The sequence below is a fragment of the Crassostrea angulata genome, chromosome 4 (assembly GCF_025612915.1).
Source record: "Crassostrea angulata isolate pt1a10 chromosome 4, ASM2561291v2, whole genome shotgun sequence".
Classification (NCBI taxonomy): domain Eukaryota; kingdom Metazoa; phylum Mollusca; class Bivalvia; order Ostreida; family Ostreidae; genus Magallana; species Magallana angulata.
In genome coordinates this window covers 16930077-16951911 of record NC_069114.1, presented here as the reverse complement: position 1 = coordinate 16951911, position 21835 = coordinate 16930077, and the positions used below count along the sequence as shown (strand labels likewise).

Below are 21835 nucleotides of genomic sequence, written 5' to 3'. Positions count from 1 at the left end.
GTTACACCCGATTGCACACATGAAACTCGTGGCCGACGTATAGTATTCCTTTCGTGGTCTTTGGAATATAATATGCAATTTAATCTTATTTGATGTGCATATTCTGTTTGTAAATTATATTTTGTCCAGTTTAATTGATTGTATTCTCCTGGCGTAAAAGTGCGTAAAACTTAATAATTTCATCGCGACCGAGTAACTCGACGAGGCAAGATGTACGTCCACACAGGTGAGACCTCTACAGCAAAGTACTTAAAACTGCTAAGAGGTCTCCAGCTCATATATGGGTTGTAGGGATAACGGTAGTGAGAGAAAAATATGGCGGCCAGTGCCTATTTACGAGCGGTGTTCAGCTTTAAATTTTCCACCCCGAATGTAGACTTGTTTGCAACGATAGAGAACAAGAAGTTGCCTGTGTTTTGCTCTCCCTTTCCTGATTAGATAGCTTGGGCAAAATATGCACTAAGAGTGAAAATAAAAGGAATGTTTGTGTGTGCTTTCCCCCACCGGTATTTATAATTCAGGTATTGCAGATAGGCCGGAAGAAACCATGTGTGCTGCAAGTAATTGTTCCGCACTCTGCGAAACAATCCTGGGCTCAATAAAATAAAAACTCCAATCGTGAATTACATGCTGACATAAAAGAAAGGTCAAAAAGGCATGCCAATCTCACGTCTTTAAATCTGGTAGCATGGAAAATAAGTCAGCATCCAGTAAGAGAAGTTTTCTTCGAATCAAGCAGGTAAGACGAGCCTCGACAGATAGGATGTATCAGGCAAGACAAAAGCTGGTGTTATAGACAGGGTATTTCTCCATATTCAGCCTTTGCTTTCAATTTTGGGCCCTTTGCCCCCAATTTTGGGCCCACCCTACCTCGGGGGGGGGGGGGGGTCTTGATTTTCACAAATTTGAATCCTCACTACCTGAGGATGCTTTTACACAAGTTACAGCTTTCCTGGTTAATTGATTTCAGAGAAGATTTTTAAAGATTTACTCTTATATTCTTATGTAAAACTTAGACCCCCCATTGTGGTCCTAACTTACCCCCAGAGACAATATTATGAACAAACTTGAATCTACACTATCTAAGGATGCTTCCACACAAATTTTAGCTTTTCTGATCCAATAATCTTTGAAAAGAAGATTTTAAAAGATTAACACATTACCCCCGGGGACCATGATTTGAACAAACGTTCATCTACTTTATCTGAGGATGCTTCCACACAAGTTTCAGCTTTTCTTGCTAAATGTTTTTGAGAAAATGCTCGAGAAATATCAACAAATTTTCAATTAATTCTAATTATCTCACCTTGAAATAGAGCGTGGCCCATAATTTTAAAAACTTGAATCCCCTTTATCTAATGATGCTTTATGCCAAATTAGGATGAAATTGGCCCAGTGATTCTGGAGAAGAAGTCTAAAATGTAAAAAGTTTACAGACGGACGCCGTACACAAAGTTATTGAGCTTTCAATTTACAGCTCAGGTGAGCTAAGAAACTAATCCCGATCAGAATTATTTTTGAATTGAAATTTTACAAAAATACTGCAGTTTATTCTGAATAATTGATATGAATTATGAAGTCAGTAAATGGCTTAATCATTTAACAGTTAAACAACCTGTATTTTGCAAGATTGTGACACATTCATTTCATACTTTTATATGATTTTGTTCGGGATCTGTTTAATTACAGTCGGAATCGGTTGGAATTGAAGATGTTTTTTATTTTTCTTAAATTTCACTTTCGTTTCAGTTTTTTAGGGTTCGCAACAAAACGAAACCAGCTAAACGGATCTAATCAAAACCAAACGTAACTGAAAATCAATAAAGACAGCCTTGTATATACTGTTAATTCGTTTACAGCTTTGCTGTCAAGTGTTTAAATGATGGTTAAATTTCCCTCCATGACTGAAATAAAGTGGCCAACAATTTTACCGTTGTTTTAGAATATCATATAAGATTTTCAACACTTAAAATAAAGTTTATTTTCCATTTAAAGTAATTCCCGGGTATCTCTACGTCATAAATAGTTATAAAGGTCAAAACCGATATTGATACGGAATATTGTTCCGGATTGACATGTTTCGGTTCGAATTTTACGCTGCAAGCTTAATATCCGGTGGTGCCAAATAATGGCGCGACATAACGGAAAGTTTTGCAAACTTACAAAGGCAGAGCGACTGAAACATTTAACGAAGGCTAGAGAAAATCAAAGTTCTCAGCCAAGTTGAAGTGCCCCCATATCGGATATTCCATTTCCTTACGTCGACCATGCCTACAACCCGTTGGATATTCAACCTGTCGTAAGTCAGCAAGAAGAAGTTAAAAGTGAAGACGTTGACGAACTTGGGTGGCGTTGTGGACGCCGAATTGTAGAGCTTGGTAAGAATCTCTAAACAATATGAAAAGGGTGACATAGCACATACTGGATATGTTTTTGAAATAAAGGAAATTCTCGAATCTAACAATTCTCAGCATGTGTACTGATTAACCAGAAGTTACTGATCCGTGAGCATATGCCTATATACATAAGGGAATTTATTATTGAAATTGAAAAATTTGCATTTGTATTTGCAATGTAGGAGTCCTTGCTGATTTCAGCTGAATAGGCGATGTCAGCTGTCCCCTGGGAGGTTTACAGAAAAATGGACTTCAAAGTTAGCCAGGAAATTAAAAAGACAAAGATTGGCACAGGCTCAGAGAAGTGTTAAACGGCGCCGCCTGGAATTGAAAAATGAAAGATCAACAAAAGATGCTTCCCAGTCTGTATTAGAGGGTAATATTTTATATCCAATTGTAATAAGTTAATCTGAAAATATAAGTGTCTTGTTGTGAAAGTAATTTATTTGATTAACAATTTTATATTCAATTGCAATAAGTTAATCTGAAAATATAATTGTCTTCTTGTGAAAGTAATTTATTTGATAAAAAATGTAGGTGCAACATATAGTTCAAAGATTGGATTGGAGGAGTCGGTGGATTTGGAGGACATCAGCATGCCAAAGTCATTGTGCCTGCAGAGAAGTCAGTTTATAGTTTTTGATCTGGAAACCACTGGACTAGGTATGTGTAATATGGACTTGTCATTTTTCCTTTGTCAATTTTGTAAAGGTTTCCTTCGATGAATTTTCTTAAATTTGAGGCCTTATCTTCACCTGTAGGCAGGACTTCAGATATCCTCCAGATTGCATGTGTTTGTGGAACAGAGAGCTTTAATGTATACATGAAACCAACATGCTGTAACATCAGTATTTCTGCATCTGAAGCAACAGGTTCGTATACAGAATTTATCGTGAGCAGAAATAATTTTGTGATTGTCCCTTACAAAGTATTTACTTATCATTTCTAAATGTTTTATTAAAACAGGTCTTACTTTTATTGGAGGTGTTTTAAAACACAAAGGAAAAGCTGTAGAATCATTACCAACATCTGACGGACTTCAAAGGTTTCTCCAGTTCCTTTCACAGTTTCCTGATTCCATTTTGATCGGACATAATATCCAGAACTTTGACTTACCAGTTCTGATACACCAGCTGTCCAAATACAACCTTCTGAAAGCCTTTGAAACTGCAGTCACTGGATACCTTGATACTTTGAAGCTTTCAAGAAAAGCCTTCCCTAAAGCTGATGTTGGAAACTACAAGCAGCAGAATCTTGTTCAGAAGCTGTTAGGAGAAACCTATGAAGCACACAATGCCATCGCAGATGTTTCTTCTCTTCAGAACCTGTTTAACCTGAAACTGAAATCCCACTGTGTTAGCGATGACATATTTCATTTGTCATATTACAGTTGTAAGGAATCTTTGGATCCACTTGTAAAAGGCAAAGTTATTTCTTCTGTTACATTGAAGAAACTTGTTAGCCTCTCGTTAACCATGGCAAAACTGCAGGTTATCCACCAGCGAGATCCCCAGAACGGGATTCACAATGTGTTTTGTGAGAACATACCAAACTCTAAGAAACCAAGAGTATATCAAAATCAAAAGCTGTTATTAGCAAAGTTGTGCAGTATCTTTCAAATTTGTAATTTTGAATCTTAACACAAATCAGGAAGCTATTTATATAACGCCTATATTAGACCTTCAATTACGTTACACATGATTGCACACCTAGTCCCCATGTCTGACATGCCATGTTTCATGTGTTGCCCAAATGTTAGGCAGATAATATGTACCGGGTATTTATGTTCAGCTTTGATTATTTGAGCCCATGTTTTATGCTATTTTTACATGTGTCATCAAAACTGTGTTAATTAAAGTGAGTTCTGTAGTTAAAAATACCTTTACTTCTGTCGTCACACGAGGCATGTACGCACTATTTGACTTTATTATCATGTGTAACTTTGACATTAGCAATTTGATAGGTACATTAATATGTTAAATAATCTATTCTAATGCTGTATTTTACAGCTGTAATGAGAATTTTGAGCAGGTAAAGACTGTTTTGACATAAATATGCGATTTACTCATGTTTTTCTGTATGATGTTGTATAGGGTACCCAAAGTTTTTTGGGTATGGCTCAAAATTTACTGCGATGATAGATAAGTTTTATTTGTTTAATGTGTTCAGTAGATGTCTGTCTTTCTTTTAGACATAATTTAAAATGTTTGGCTCAGAGGAAATTTTAAAAAAAAATTGTTTTGAAAGTATTTTTTTTGGTTCAGATTTGATGATTTTTTAAGGGGGGTATGTTGTATAAATAGTCAAAAAAGTTCTGTAACTGCATCTCATCCGTAAAAATACACAATTTTTGTCATAAGGATATATAAGAGCATTATTCTGCAAACTATGGATAGTGGTTTTTAATTTATAAACTTTTTATACATGAAAATGTAAAGGTATGCTTATAGCAGTGATTGATGTACAACTGAATATATGGGGTATGCGTATATGATGGACTGTTACAGTAAAATTAATCTAATTATATCAACATTTTATGTGTTTTTCTTTTTCATGAGATGTTTATTAGTTGATTAAAAGCAATTTTACTTGCATTTCTCAGATAAATTTAAAAGGCAGGAGCTACCTTAAGTTAAAGAACTATCAATAAACATTTTTTTTGTTAATCGAAATAGAGCTAAACAGAGGTATATAAAGTTATATGAAAAGAAATCATGTGGTCAAACTTCAGGAAAACCGAGAATTGTTAACTATATATTGTTCAACTCCATTTTAGTGTATTTTGCCATACCTGAATTTTTCATCATTACACCCTTATACTTTTAATTAGGGATGTCAACGAGTATTCGAATACTCGACTATCGCTCGGTCACTTCAGCCATCTACTATTTCCATAGTTGATTACTCGTTATCATAAAAGTAGGCATTTTTTTCCTCGAACAAAGCTATCAATTTTCTTCTCTTTGCAATTTTATTACAAAAAGTTTCACTATGTTTCATCAATAGTCCAAGTTTATTTTTAAAGGGGCTAATATTAGTAATTGATCTTTTTTATGTTGTACATGCTGGTCAAATTATTGTGTTGAATAAGAGTTCTTAGGCAGACATGTACTTGACTAGTCAACCTGACAAGTTTTTCAGCATATTAGCCAAAATTTTAACAAGGTCTTTGCTTCATTTTCTCTTAATTCTATTTCATTTCTTCTTTTAGAAATATTTTCTTCAACAGAAAAAAAAGTTTTAATTATTCAACTCAATAAATACCTATGCTTATGCATGCTACAATTAGGACAACAATAATTTTTAAAGAAAAAAACTCCTAAAATGAAAGGTTATGCATGCTATAATTAGGACAACAATAATTTTAAATGAAAAAAAACCTCTTAAAATGCAAATAAGCACAAAGAAATAAATGAAAAATAATTACAAAGAAGATCAATTATTACTTAACAAACATCTGTCCTGCTTGGAATAAATATATTAAAATAATTTAACAATTTGAAACTAGCCAGAGATAATGCAAGTAAGATACAAGATTATTTGCTCGTTAATTTAATTGACGGTAATTTGTCCTTTTTTCTCCTTTATAACGACTCCTAATAGCTTCTTTTGCGATAAATAGATATTCTTACTGTATTCTTATCCTTTTTCTGAATACTGTTGTTTTGAAGATGGACACATACAAATGGCCATTTGCACTTGTCTACTCCTTCAGAGAGTATAGACTCGTTGTTACAGTTCTTTCGCATTATTAAATTATTCTGTTCATTATCTCTTACAAATTTCATTCCACATCCAGAGCACATTTGTTTGGAATAGATATACAAGTTTTAAAATAATGATCCGACTCCATGAAATTTGGCAGATGATGTTTCAGTAGCTGACTGAGCCCCCTCTAAGTCTCACGTCCGTGTGTACCCGTCGGTTCTTTCTTTTCTAACGATGTCCTTCCTACTTTTCTAGGCGTGCGTCCTTTTGGTTTCTTTTTCAGATTTTATTCCCGTATTAACTAATCTGTTAAGGTTAAAAGTTGTTTTGTCTCTATTCCATATGCTGCTATATATGTAATCTGTCCAACGGCACTGCACACCTCTTACCCACTGCTAGTCTGCCACTGTATGGGTAAGATTCAAGGCAAGCTTGATGGGGACAAAAGACAAAAATATGAAGTGCAGTGTTTACGACCTAGACGTAGACAATTGGTTAAAATCTCGAGCTAAATCATAAACCAATAACGGTCACTGCACGACACATTTTCTGTGGCACTGTAAGGGTTAAAAGAGCCCAACTTGACCAAGATGATAGGAAATGTTTTTTTTAAAGTTGACTTACGGTTAAAAATACTGTCAAACGTCACTGAACAATATCCACTAGAAGGACATTGTTTGTGTGCGTATTGATTCTAATTTGTCTAAAGGAAAAGGAAATAACTATAATCTGAAAAATCGAACTAACAGTCATTTTTAAAGAATGCTTGCATAGCAGGTCCAAAATAAACAAAATAACAAAGCAAGACAGTTTCAAACTAGAGGTACTGTGATCAAGTTCACAATTGATACCCCCCGCTAAGAAAAAATCATAACTCGTATTCTTTCTATTATAGAAAATATTTGATGAATCTATTTCACCGTCCATTTTTTATAAATAACAACTGCTCTATTTTTTGAGACTGCTAATGCTAATATGAGTACACAAAGTAATTTCTATTCTTTAAATTCCATTTTAGTTAAAGTTATCTGTTAATGCATGAGGACATTTGCATCCTAATGTTAACAAACATGACTCGAATCAAACAAAATTCCACATGTCAAACAGCCATTTAATATATAAACATTTTGAATTATTGGTATACTGAGCCCGATTTTTTTTAAACAATGACCTTGAACTTCTTCAATTGACCTTGGGTCAAGGTCATGACACACCCTCAGGTTATAAGCAATCTTGATGTGAATTAAGAACTTCCAAGGTTTCTCCATAAGAAAGATATGGACTGGACACGAATTTTGCACTTTTTCTGCCAGTGACCTTGACCTTGCCCAAATGACCTAAGGTCAAGGTAATGACACATCCTTAGGTCATAAGGAATCTTTGTGTGAAGTAAGAACTTTCAATGTTTCTCCATTAAAAAGATATCGACCGGACACGAATTTTGCACTTTTTCTGCCAGTGACCTTGACATTGCCCAAATGACCTTGGGTCAAGGTCATGACACACCCTTAGGTCATAAACAATCTTTCAGTGAAGTAAGAACTTCCAATGTTTCTCCTTAAGAATGATATGCACACAAATTTTGCACTTTTTCTGCCAGTGACCTTGACCTTGCCCAAATGACCTTGGGGCAAGGTCATGACACACCCTTAGGTCATAAGCAATCTTTGTGAGAAGTAAGAACTTCCAATGTTTCTCCATAAGAAAGATATGGACCGGACACGAATTGAACAGACAGACGGACGGACGGACAAGGTGATTCCTATATACCTCCCAAACTTCGTTTGCGGGGGGTATAATAAAACACAAAAAAAGTCGATGAAAAATGACAACTTTAAAATTATGGTATTTAACAGCTACTGACATTTGCTGCTTTTAAGCGCTTCTCTTTTAGTCTGTCATCTTAATGCGGATGAAGCTACTCACTTGATGTTTTGGAAAAAATTATCATAAATCTGTCGTTCTAGGAAAACACATGTCAACATTAATGCTTTTTGTTAGCTGTGACGTTGATGACATTTATAAAACAATAGCAAGGGTTAAAATATGTATGCCTTTTTTTGAAGGCAATAAAAAGTATCATGAATACACGAAATCTTGTTTTGGATTGCATTTACTCTACCATTCTCCGGAATAAGACCCACGCGCTAAATTGTGACGTCAAATCTGGTCGATATAATTTTCTAAAGCCCCGGTCACGCGAGACTTTGTGCCCACAGAGTTTTTATGGCGATGTAAAAATTATACTTGCAAACGAAGGTATAGCTTCTTGGCTTTTGCTGTGAGTCCCTGCGTCTGATTGACATTATATTATATGGATGAAGTGGCCATTTGGATGTTTGTGGTCTGGTCATTCTTACACTATAATAATAACGCTGTGACGTACAATTACATGCAGGCTAGTGTCAAGGTAGCATAATTGCACCCGCTTAAAACACAATTTCGTTAAAATCTGTATGCTCCAAACGATAGACCATTGGCTAGAGAGTTTATAGCTTCAGGTATGTAGCTCCCGGTCTGAAAAAATAATTGGATTGACAACCTGGCATCGAAATCCCAGGTCGTCCATTCGATTTTTTTGGACCGGGAGCTACAGATCTACAGCTACTAGAAAGTACTTCTGTTTTTAATGTTTTACGCATAACATGAACATGTAAGATATTGACTTTTTTAATTAAACAATATTTACTATAGAAGAAACAGTTATTCTACGGGATATTTTGAATATCTTGTAGGATTTTACAAGTTCCGACCGGATTTATAGTTCTATAAGGTAAAAAGTATTTGCTACAGGTATTTATTTCGGACAGGTTATTTATAAATAGGAATTTAACATTTTCTATCGGATTTTACAATCCTATGGAAGATTTGTTCAAACCCAATCGGAATATTTATTTTAATTAATTAGAAGGTTTAATTTTTTTCGGTAGGAAATTCTAAACTTCCCTTAGAAAAAATTTTTTCCAGAGGAATTTATTTTTTCAAAGGTACATGTAAATATCTCACTTGACTGGTGAGATGCATCACTACATGTAACAAACGTTGTAATATACCCTTGAAGCGATGATCCATCATTTGACAATTGAATTTTTTGCGTGGACCCTGAGGTCCACTCAAAAAATATATAAGCGAGGTTAAACCGGATGCTATGGGGAAAATTCAACCTGCGCATAAGTTAGCCTGGTTCCTGTGCGTAATGGGTAGCTCAGGGAACCAGGCTAGCACACGTTTATCTGAATCGGGATCGGGATTCCGTGCCATATGCATACATAAGTTCAAAGGCGCTGTAATTGTAAAGTTGTCGGTAAACAGTACAGAAACAAAGTATTCCTTTTAAAGAAATGATTGGCATGTGATATGAACTATCAGTATTATGGAATAAGTTAATGTTATGCCGAAACTACAACATGCATCAAATGGCATAATTTGCAAAGTTTTCTTGTTTTCCGAATACACAAGTAACTTAACTTTACTTTTATAGTAGGCGATGCTAGAGAACTTCCCGATTAAATTTTTTAAAGCATGTTAGTGTGATTGAATAATTATGTCACTGTATAAAAGTTTAAATCTCAAGAAAAATGCATCAAAATTTGAATTTTTCAATTTACACAAAGCTGTCACTGCATAGTTAACAAAGTAGTGCGAATCGTAATGTGTGCGCAAATAGTAGAATTCATCGAATGTCTGATACTATACATGCATGCAATCTTCATTCATAGATAGATTATAATAATTTTAGAAGTATGAACCCTTTTAATTCTGAGATAAAAAGTCAGGGCTATATATACATGTATACGTAATACAACGTACAAATTTAGTCAGGTTAAAAGCAGAGGGCTATAGAGTCAGTGGAATCTCTGATACTCTTAAAAAAAGCTTTCACGTTTTCGTTGGAAACACATGCAAATGGTCCACGTATTGTAGTCCTTTTTTAAAGGACAGCAACTTGTATTAAACCTAAGCGGGTGCAAAAATACCATTGTGGCTATTGAATAATTAACCGACAAAGTGTTTGTTCTCTTTTTTAAGGAAATCTTTGCAAGGAATTCTATAAAATATTCTTAAACTAAGTTTCTTTTTCTAAGTAAAATGTCATTATAGCAGAAATATGTGAAAAATCCTGTCCAATTCACTTGTTCACTTTCCTTGATTTAATCTTGCTTTTGTTCCCCCAAAGAATGCATTTGGTCACATGGTGTACATTGACAATGAACAGAGTTTTTACGTACTACGTCTTTACACTTTAAAAGACCACTTTAAACAATCTTTGCCCAGAGCTTAAATTTTCACCTCTCACTCGGTGTGGCTTATGCTGTAAATGAACAGAGTTTTGTTTTGTTTGGTTTTTTTTTTGGGGGGGGGGGTGTTCAGTGAGCTTGAACCTAGTTTCTAAACACATGGGAACATCCTACCAGATCTCTTAATATCTAGTTTTGAGCCATAAATTCGTTTCAACTGGCTTAATCTTGCTCAGATTAAACAGAGAGTACCTGGATTTGCAACGAGCTTGAATATAAGTACAATACGTGCCAACTTGATTTTTTAATTCTCGCGTAAAGATCAAGCAAGGTCCTTTGAATTGCTTTTCATCCTAATGTCAAGTATGTAAGCGAGGTCCTTCGAGATGGTCAGTATTTGAACGATTTTTAGTCGTCTTTTATCGTTTAGCCAGCCTCCTTCCACACCGAGGAAACGCCGTTTCTCCCAGTGCTTCTGTATATTTGCTACCATACGTTAAATCCCCATCAACCTTAAAGATACATGTATTATAGTAACAATGATTTGCACTACAGTTAACGTTGAAACAAATCCCGGAAAAATTTAATCGATTAATGATATCGCTTCATTATTGTGATAACGAATAACATCCTTATCACCTTCATAATGCATATAATATGTCTCAAACCGATATTATACATTCAACATCAAAGCGCTAGGCCTGAGTTATTAAGGAGTCGGTGAAGAAAAATATATACGGAGACAATGTCTACACAAATTTTCCATTTAGATTAGCTTGGGTTGGGTATAATGTGTACGAGAAACCGAGATTACTGCATCCTGCCTGAATTAATGCGAAGGGGAGAGCCGAAGAGCGTGGTGACAAAACAAATTTCTGCACATATAAGTTGCACTGGAAAAAGCAAAGCATATCTTGTAAATGTTGATTGACTAATATTGATTGCGTCGTCAGTATAACTGACTGTGCTCAAATGTATTTGTAGGTCGATCTATGATTCGTTTTACTAACTCACTTGCTGCAAAACTATTTAAAATCGAGTATACTGTGTTTTTTACTGCCATTTATGTTGATTATGTTGATCGAATCCTAGCGCGTCCATGTTCCTATGCGGTGCTCCACTGACACATAGATTCAAAGAAAGAAGTATTTAATCATGCACATTTTTGGACTCTAAAATAAGTTCTGTGGTAAATGTACATAGCTAGAGGAGGGCACTTTCGCATTAAAAAGATTTTGTGATATTTTTCTTTGACTAATTGTCCCCCGATATTTCAGCGAATTTCCAAGTGAAGGATCTTCAAAGGCGTCGGAACTTTTTTGCAAAGTTATAAATGACCGTAACCAAAAACTATTTTGTTTTTGCTTGTCAAGATTTTTGATAAGCCTAACCCCCCTCACCCCTTTTCAATTTGATTCCGACGCCACTGATCTTAATCGTGCCGACGCCAATCGTAGAAGAAAATATGTTTTTGTTTTCGAAAAACGGGAGCTGCCATTTCAGTATTAATGTTGCAACACTGTTTATATACGGATCAAGAAACCTTCATTTTGACAATAGATAGTGAACAAAGTGTACACTACATAATTTTAAAAAATCGTGAATAATTTAGATAGTTACAACATCTTAAAAGGCAATATCATTAAATCTACACGTGTGTCTGTTCATAGTTAACTCTTCCTTGAAATGAGCACTCAAACATTTTCACCGTTAAAAACACAACAAACCGATCTCTGGGCAGTCAAATTAATGAAATACAACTGTTAAACAGGAATGTAGTTATGCATACATTTTTTTGTTCGGACAAGCCCACTAAACGACAATTTAACTTTATTGATTAATATTAATATTTTGTAAGAAACATGTTACTGCATGTGCGACCATATTGTGTTAACTTCATGTACTTTGAGACTTTAACAGCCAGACCATTAAAATTCTTGTCATAAGAAACTATCTATAATTTTCCTTCTATACGTATTATGTTTTGTCTTTATTATCAGTGCGTATTTCACTCGAGACACATTCAGTTTGTTTTCATACTGAAATCATATGAAAAGTCTGCGATTGTGTTAGAGTAGCTCTAAAACCAGGAGTTCGTTTTAGATATGTATAATTTCTTAATAGGGTGCCAAAGCTAAATCTATCAAAATAAATAGTTGAAAACGCACACTTAACGTATCAAGTTAACAAAATTACTGAATTTTGATTTAGGAAAAGTGAATAAAATATATAGACGCACCAAATAGGTTCTGGAATTTAAATATTGATGTTAAAATCAGAAAAAGGCGTTTTACCATTTCAACATGTTGCTGCAAACCAATGCAATCTGAAACTTTGTGTTACCCTAACGTAAGCGCCGTTGAATATCAAGTGCATTGTATTGAAAATAGAAGAAGAATGACATTATCGATTACACACTTAATCAGATATTCGTACTACCCGGTAATTGAAAACTCTAAAAAGTAGGTTTTACAATTAAACATCAATGAAAACTGCTTGATCGAATTTTTTAAAATTACTCTATTGCACCAGAAGACATTTCTAAAGGGGAAAAAACATCCGGTATCAATTCGATAGTGAGATTGAGCATGTGATTTTTTTCTATGCTGCCCGATTAGACTTGACGATCTTTTTTCATTTGTATCCCAGGTAAGTTCACCTTAAAACTTGGAAAGGGGTGGGGAGGGGGTATTGTGTATTTTTACCTTAAGCATTCAATGCTTATTTTTATTTTGATGTTCATTTGTATGAAATATTTCTGTCTCATCACTTTTACTAGTATGTCATTTTATATCCGTTTTCTGTCAGTGATATGAAATTATTACTGAACAACCATGAACCATGTTACACAGTGCGCTTCCGCTGCTAAAATATAGTGTTTGAAAATTCGCCGGGAAATCTTTTATATGATTGAAAAAAAAAATGATTTAACCATTTTTCAAAAGCATTTTTAAATGGTTGTAAGTTTTATTTTATCGTACAATAATTCGATAAAAAAGCATCATAACGTTTACTTTTACATCTAATTTTGCATTTAATCAATTGGGTTTCATTCTGGAATGGAAAAATTATAAATTTGTTATGACGACCACCTCCCTGCCTGAAATCTTTCAAAAAGAACTTTGAAACCTATAATTTTGGCGAAAAAAACCTAAAGATCCGGTCTACAAAATTATGAATTCAGTTTACCTTTCAGGTCTGTGGGAGTAAAGAAGATAATTTTTTAACATTATATGCATTAACACCTATACATCCATTTCAGCCCTGCCCTAGATTCAAAGCCCATACATATGAAAATAAAATTTCAGTAGAGGACTTCCTGGTCACCATAATTGTAAGTCAGTTTTTATACAGATGTGTGAGAATAGAGAACACTACATTGCCCCCACCCCCCTTCATGTCCTGAACCCAGACCCATGGGCCATGAATTTCACAATTTAGGAAGAGGAGTGAGTGGACATCATAACCATGTATTCAGTTTTTGCCCACGAGTGGGAGTAGAGTAGAAGATTTTTTAAGATTTAAAACATTTTTACTATATGACCATATTGGCCCCACCCTAGAGCCTGAACCCCCAACAAAGGGGTCACAAGAATTTCACAAGTTTGATAGAAGGCTTCATGGACATTATAACCAGGCATTTAATTTTTAACAAATATATATGGGAGTTGAGAAGAATATTTTCTAAGATCTAATACACTTTTACTATATGGCCATATTGGCCCCAACCTAGAGTATGAACCCCTGACCCAGGGGTCATGAATTTCACAATATTAGTAGAGGGCGTTATGGACATCATAATAAATCATTTAGTTTTTAACAAATATATATGGGAGAAGGGAAGAAGATATTCTAAGATTACATACATTTAACTATATGGCCATATTGGCCCCACCCCAGAGCCTGAACCCCTTACCCAGGGGTCATGAATTTCAAACTTTTCGTTAAGGGCCTCATGGACATCATAACCATGCATTTAGTTTTTTACTAAATATGTATGGAAGTAGAAAAGAAGATTTTGTAAGATTTAATACAGTTTTACTCTGTGGCCATATTGGCCCCACCCTAGAGCCTGAACCATTGACCCAGGGGTCAGGAATTTCACAATTTTGGTAGAGGGCTTCATGGACATAATAACTATGCAACCAGTTGTTTCCTCATATGTGTGGGAGTAGAGAAGAAGATTTCTGAAAATTTGGCTTTTTTTTGCATATTTGGCCCCACATGTGGCGCCTCGGGGGTTGTAGAGCCATGAATTTCACAATTCAGATTCCGCTAACCATAGAGATGCCTCATACCAAAAAATGGTAACAATCAGCCTTGTACGTAGTTTTTAAGAAGAAGTTTAAAATGTAAATTTGTTGACGGACGACGCACGACGACGGACGATAACGGATAGCAATAGGTCACCTGACTTTACTCGGGTGATCTAAAAATGTGAAATGACAGATGGTAAGTTTTTGGGTTTATTTAAATAACTCGTAACACGATAGCGTTTGTGTGACATCAACTTGGCAACACTAGACGCAATGCAATATTAATTAATGCATATATAACCAGACTACTGGTTATATATATTAACCATATTGATAACCATATCTAATATACGGTATTATAGGGTCGGAAAGTCTCGTTTACTTTCACTTTCGATTTACAACTTCCGGGCAGCAGACGAGATGCCGCTATGTTTTGCATTCGGATGCAATCATATGACAGGGGCGAAAAGAACGTGCAGCTTGTTTAGATTTCCAACAAATCCGAAGGAAAGGAATAAGTGGATACAGAGGTGTAGGTAAATATGCAATTTCACCTGTTTTATTTTGAAAGTAGATAAGAAAAGCGTAATTCAAGGTCACGGTGCAGTGTTTATGCTAAAGTCCACTGTACTGTCATTTCCACGTGAAAAGTTAATAGATTTAGTTTTGTAACGAGATCTTTCAAACTGAACTTTACATCGCCAAGTCTGAGTTAAATTTGCAGCATAATTCTTTTGTGATAATATTAAATATAGTTGGATGCATGTGATGTGTTTGTGCGCGAGAGAAGAATAGCTAGGTTGATGAGGGTGATTGGCGCAATAGGCATTTTGAATTGTTTTAAATTTTAAGGAAATAGCAAATAGTAAATCTTTAAAAAAAGGAAAGTTTAGAAATAAAAAAAAAAACCCCAAATATTTGTAAAGATGGCGGTCCAGTTTGTATTATACCTATGTTAAAATCCTCTGTTAACATGGTTAATCTTGTCTTTACAGGAGAGCAGATAGAGCCTATACCGCCAACGACAGGCTGTGTAGCTGTCATTTTAAGGATGGTGTAAAGGAAAATGGACCAACAATTTTTGCTTATAGCAAAAATCTTGGTTGCTTTCCAGACCATTCTAAGCCAAAAAGGTAAATGTTTAGAACTCTACATTGACCATGTATAGTTTAAGTTTATGTACTACTTTACACAGTGGAAGCACTCTTCTTGACTTGTACTTTTTGACTCAATCATCTCTCTCTGTGTTTACTTATTTGACAATTTCACTGAGCTGTAGGATAGAGAATTTTAATTTTTACTTATGAACTTATAATAATATCCCTTCTCTCCTTAAAGGGAGGAAGTTGTACACAATAATTTATATCAACAATAATTTACGATTCCAAGTACTGGTACAATTTAAATCACATGAAGCAAATGTGTTTTTATTTTTCAAAAAAAAAAATGCAACAGTATGTCATTCAATTTTACAGACTTAGACTTGTTGAAGGAGAAATAGAAGAGAAAGCAAAATCAAACCATGAACACTGTAATGATGCTCCAGATTCCTTTGAAGGTTATACGTTTTTCATATTCTTACACTTTACTCCCATACAGAAACATCAGAATACTTGGTCTTGCTTGCGAAAGTTTTAAATGAGATATTCTTAATTAATAATATATGTGAATAAAGAATGGAGTATAAACATTTTCACAATGAAACCATTAATGACCAAAAAAAAAACCATAAAATTAATTTGTTTGGTTTGCAGATAGAACAGGTCCTGTGGAAACATTGTCCAAAGATGTGCAAGGCAGCAACACTGATCATGATCACTGCTATGCTGTTTCTTTACCGGAGACATCAGAGGGTACACATGTTCTTAGATAAATTAATTACTTAATTATAATTTGAATCATTAGGGAAAGAAAAATATGAGCAAACTTCAAATTTCATTACTCAAAATATGACATTACAGTAAAAATGAAGTTTCTATAACAATTTTCTGTATGTCTATAGTTGGAGGAAATGGGCATATTAACTTATTCTATTATATGCCTGCAGACAAAGGCTTATATTCTCTATTAAACATTTCTCAACATAAGTAAGATTTAAAGAAAAAATTGCTTATAGCTTTTGTTAACATTACAGAAAGTGTAAATGATTTGGAAGAAAAAGTCAAAGACCTCCAAAGAGAATTAGAATCTCTAAGATTAAGAAAACAACCTTTTACCATAAGAAACATAATACAAGACCCAGACAAGGTTTGTTACACGAGTGTATTCCACAGATTCAAATTGACTGTTCTATACATGTTTTTTTTTTAAAGAAAAAAGATAATGTATCGAGTTGTTGATTTTGTAAATCATATATATACATTGTAGTTCTTAAAGATTAATTTGTTCTATATAACTATGATTTCACAGGTAGAACATAACATTTTCATACTGCATGTACTGATAGAGCCTTTAGTTCTACCTGAAAAAGATGGTTAAAATTCCTAACTAAAAGTATATCACATGTAATATAGTGATAGTATGAATAAAATTATTTGACATGCATGTTTTAATTTACAGATGCTATTATATACATCATTTCCCACCGAGGTATTCAATGTGTTGGTCAATGTTTTGGAGAGGATGCGTCCATTTAACTATTTCAGTGGATGGACAGTACAAGGATTTAGTACCAGTGACCAACTCCTTATGACCCTTATGAAATTGCGTCTGAATCTCAGGGATCTAGATTTGGCGGAAAGATTCAACACCAGCAAATCTACAGTATCCAATATCTTCAATACATATGTTGCAGCGCTTCATGAAATTCTATTCGAAGGAGTGATGAAAACTGTAGGAATACCTTCCCAGTTAAAGTGCAAAGGATCAATGCCAAAATCATTCGAGGAGTTCTCCTCGGCAAGAATCGCTATGGATGCCACAGAGATTACCCAGGATGTACCCTCAAATATGAACAGCCAGTCCTTATCTTATAGCAACTATAAAAGTCGCCATACAGCAAAGGCTGTTACTTGTGTAGCACCAAACGGGGCACTTGTGTATTGTTCCGAACTCTATCCTGGTTCCACCTCTGATGCTGCCATAGTCGATCATTGTGGAGTTTTGGATATGTTAAAGCCAGGTGACATGATCCTTGCAGATAAGGGGTTTAACATTTTCGACAAACTTCCATCAGGTGTAACATTAAACATACCACCTTTCCTTTCATCAAAATCTCATTTTACAAAGGAAGAAGCACAGTTATGTTACAAGATTGGGAGAAGTCGAATTCACGTGGAGCGTGCAAATGAAAGAATCAAGAACTACTGTATTCTAGACCATATACCTTCACAATACAGACATTTGTCCACAAAGATTTTTCAATTATGTGTGGCACTTGTAAATTTGCAATCTCCCCTACTGAAGGAAATAGCCGATAAATATGAAATTCCTAATTAGTGTAATTCTGAGCTTCAGACCATGTCTTATACCATGTCCAAAGATATCTTTGCTTTGACATTTTGCTTAGGCCTATAGTAAATTTATTTTTTTTTATTTATTAATGCCTCAAAGTTCAAAATATTTTATAATGTAAATATTTTGAAACACCTCTTCCATCTTGTCAAATGATGAACACAGGTGTTGGAAATAATAATCTGGGGCAGAGTGTAGATATATGTAGCACTTGTTAAACTTTTGCTGTACACTACTACATGAATGATGATGTGTAGTTAAGGTCATTTCGTTATTAACCACTTTTACACACTGTGAACTGACACATGCTGATGTTTGCTTTGATCAGAATTAAACAGTTAAACAAAATGAATTGTTTTGTCTAGAGTAATTTAATGTATCAATAGGAAAATAAACAGTAAATAGAAAATTTCTGAATTACAGTCTGCCAAGTTTTTAATTAAGAGAGGGTAAAAAAACATTGAAATAAAATTCAATCATGTTTTTCAAGTGGCATTGCCATGAGTCATCTTTAAGAATGCGAATAACTTCCATACTGACTGGTGTCCAAACCACGAAATCACAACATGAAGTTCCTGTTAGATAAAGTTGGCCTTGAACTTGATGCCAATAGTCATGGCTCTCTTTGAGACGCAAAGTGCCCTCAGAGTCGCACTCTAAAATATTAAGAAAAATTATTAAAGAAAAACTCACAAGAGCTAAAATTTACTAGGTTTCATTAACGCAATCAAACCTAAGGATGGGTTATTGGTAACATACAGTATTTAATTTTAACCTCAACATAATGAATGTTTTGTATGCAAATCTTTCTAATCAATCTCTGAACCTACCTAGAAAAAAATCTTTCAAGTTTGCACAAGCATCCTTTATGGACATCGCTCTTGCTGAAAACGGACATTTCACCTCTAAAATTGCTGGTGATGCTGTCAGTTTACTTTGAAGGTGGACATTCATATTACACGTTTTAGGATCACCCTGGACAAATCCATCAGGAGAAGCTCCAAGAACTCCTGATTCATGGAGCCAAATACCTTTAATTGAAAGTAAAATAAAATGTTTCATAAACTGTATCATAAATTAGTTTCATATCACATAATTAAAAAAAAAATGATTCAATCAATAATAATGATTCAAATGAACATTGAAGATGAACAGGTTTTATGCCAAGATTTGAGTTTGACAGTATAAATGTTTACCTGTCTGCAATACAGACACCTCTGAAAGCTTACAATAGCTATCTATTGCAACCTTTTCATGTGTAAGTCCCCACTGAATAGAAGGTCTCTTCTCAAGATTGTAAGCACTGAGTAACCTTTTCTTCAAGGATAAAGTTAGCCTAAAAATAAAATTAAGATTCTAAATTATTTCTTATTATAATAAAAAAGATTTAGATAAAAGATTATAGTTATTTAAGAAATCAATATATGTTGAAATCAATGAATTACCGATTTCTCCTGATAGCTCCGATAACTTGCCCAAAATTTGATGCAGTTATTCGTAACTTGCGAACAGCTGCCCATAACGAATTCTCTCGTTGACCTGTAGTCATCCATGCAGTCTTAATGACATTTTCCGAAGAAATAACAAGCTTATCCCTATTGCAATGAACCAGAAAAAAAATTTATTATTACATATTTATAGATTGAGAGATGAGAGAGAGAGAGAAAGAGAGCAGTATTATAATTTCAAAAGTACCTCAGATATGAAGACTTGCACTGGGCATTCATGTACTCTTCACTTGTAAGCTGGTCCTCAATAAGTAATGCTGGCATTTCCTCACATTCAGGTTCTTTAGACAAAATCCAATGCATAGCTGCAAAGATTAAATAAAGAAATCATATGGCCAACAAAAGGATGTCATAGTTTTCATATGAACATGTGTAATCAATATAGGTGTAAGTGTGACAATTATGTATATACAAAAAAAATGATATTGCCTTGATAAAAAAATTTCTCGACAATGCTTGTGTCAATTGGAATATATATCATTAGGTTAACCATATTTAACAGAAAGATGAATTATGTTGCGAGATCATTTTTCCTGCATAGATAATTTTCTTTACATATCAGTTGTTGAAATATTCATTTAATGAATGTTTCTTAAAGCTGAACACCACCTGTAAATAAGCACAGTCACACAGGTATCTATCTACAGGTATATAAACCCTTTGATTTTAACTTGTGGCCGACATTTAGTGTTCCTTTCATGGTCTTTGGATTTTATGCATTTATTTCTTTAAATATTATATGTGCAAATTCTATTTGTAAATAGCATTGCGAAGCAAGATTTACATCCTCACGGGTGAGACCTCTTCACCGATATACTTTTAACTGATATGAGAGCTGCAGCTTTTAAAGGGGATGTAGGGATAACAGTGGTAAAAGAGAAATATGGCGGACAATTAATGCATATTTACAAAAAGGTGTTCAGCTTGAAAAGTTCAATAATTTTTGTTACATGCACATGCAAACTGAAAGAAACAAAGGCTTTTTTGAAAATAAATTCATATCCATGCACAACATTAATACAATATTTACGTAAAAATAAAAGGGCCTCATATAGAGGAAACAGTTTTCCCTCAAACAGGGATAAAATGATAATTGTTGATCAAACCTGTAAATCTACCCAAAAGACCTAGCTGATCATACAAATATGATCTGTCGGCATCTGTCATCTCTCTTTTTAATGCTCTGAATTCACATTTTATAGAAATGGTATCATTATGGTTTATAAAAATCTGATTTTGCCTAGCACTGACATTTTAACAAAATATATTGCATAAGTGTCCTGGTGATTTACCTATAATCTTGTTGCCTGGGTGGATACATTTCCGCCATGGTTGTTGTGGATTTGGGAGGTGCCGATTTTGGATGCTTGATCCAGCTGCACTTCACATCTGTCTTACTTGCTCTTTTATATCTTAAATATCATCATTAATCCCAATGTTTAGATAAGCTATCATATAGATTTATTCTTTAAACTGAACTTAATAGACACTGGAATGCAAAAAATCAGCTGACAATATACATTTAACACTTATTACAACCATGATTAACACAAGAATGCTGATTTACATGTGTATGATAATAGATTAGTAATGATTACCCAAACAGAAGTGCAGCAGCTACATGGTGGCAGCGAAACTGACCCATAGGGCATTCACAGGTTGATGATATAATTGTTCCTGCATCATCATCTTCATTTTCCAGAAATATCTTTGTAAAAAATTAATGGAATGTCTGTGAAGCAACTTTGCGTGTATGAATATATTGACATATTGTATTTATAGTGGGAAATACTTATACATATTATTAAAAACAAATATATCTATTAAAGACTAAAAGTGGGGGTAGGGGTTATTTACAACGGCAACAATGACGAACTTAAGGTTAAAAATATACAATGTAGCACATTTCTTGATCGCAGAAAGCGATATTGTTAACTTAAAGAAAAAATTCGATGCATAGTTTTACCCTGGTTGATTAAATGTAGGGATGAAGACGGCTAAATATTTTGTACATACCTGAACTTTGTATGAAGTGTCTCGCATTGAAGCTTGAACCACCGCCGATATCACGTGATATTCTTTGTCTAAAACGAACTTTAGCACCCTGTCGCTATCCACGGCTTTCTCGCTCTTCCTAGTAAGCTTTGTATGGCCATCTACATATCGAGCCCAGTATATTATTGATAGCGCCATTATTGCAGCAACTGCCCGGAAGTACGTTTTCTCGTTATATCTCGCGGGTCACATGACGAGACTTTCCGACCCTATTCTAAGAA

The 21835-nt window shown here is 34.4% G+C and overlaps 4 protein-coding genes across 4 annotated transcripts; 3 read left to right on the top strand and 1 right to left on the bottom strand.

The window, feature by feature from the left end:
• The first annotated feature begins 688 nt into the window (after positions 1-688).
• LOC128182119 (uncharacterized) lies at positions 689-3354 on the top strand. Its single transcript, XM_052850734.1, has 4 exons — positions 689-739; positions 2598-2772; positions 2934-3059; positions 3158-3354. Exons 1-4 carry the CDS (start codon positions 689-691, stop codon positions 3343-3345), a joined length of 540 nt encoding a protein of 179 aa, XP_052706694.1. The 3' UTR covers positions 3346-3354.
• A 34-nt stretch (positions 3355-3388) lies between these two features.
• On the top strand, positions 3389-4331 carry LOC128182118 (protein PML-like; the record flags this gene model as incomplete). The annotated part of the gene is given in 2 exon segments (XM_052850733.1): positions 3389-3967; positions 3970-4331. Coding segments are annotated over 2 exon segments (633 nt in total), but the record flags the coding sequence as incomplete, so codon positions are not given.
• An 11193-nt stretch (positions 4332-15524) lies between these two features.
• On the top strand, positions 15525-18046 carry LOC128182117 (uncharacterized). Its single transcript, XM_052850732.1, has 6 exons — positions 15525-15535; positions 15594-15731; positions 16074-16156; positions 16353-16451; positions 16733-16845; positions 17158-18046. Exons 1-6 carry the CDS (start codon positions 15525-15527, stop codon positions 18034-18036), a joined length of 1323 nt encoding a protein of 440 aa, XP_052706692.1. The 3' UTR covers positions 18037-18046.
• A 440-nt stretch (positions 18047-18486) lies between these two features.
• LOC128179269 (uncharacterized) lies at positions 18487-21814 on the bottom strand. Its single transcript, XM_052846649.1, has 7 exons — positions 21576-21814; positions 21158-21267; positions 20852-20971; positions 19497-19646; positions 19248-19387; positions 18882-19082; positions 18487-18707 (listed from the first exon to the last, which is right to left on the bottom strand). The coding sequence occupies exons 1-7, from the start codon at positions 21750-21752 to the stop codon at positions 18487-18489; spliced, it is 1119 nt and encodes a 372-aa protein (XP_052702609.1). The 5' UTR covers positions 21753-21814.
• Positions 21815-21835: the final 21 nt, after the last annotated feature.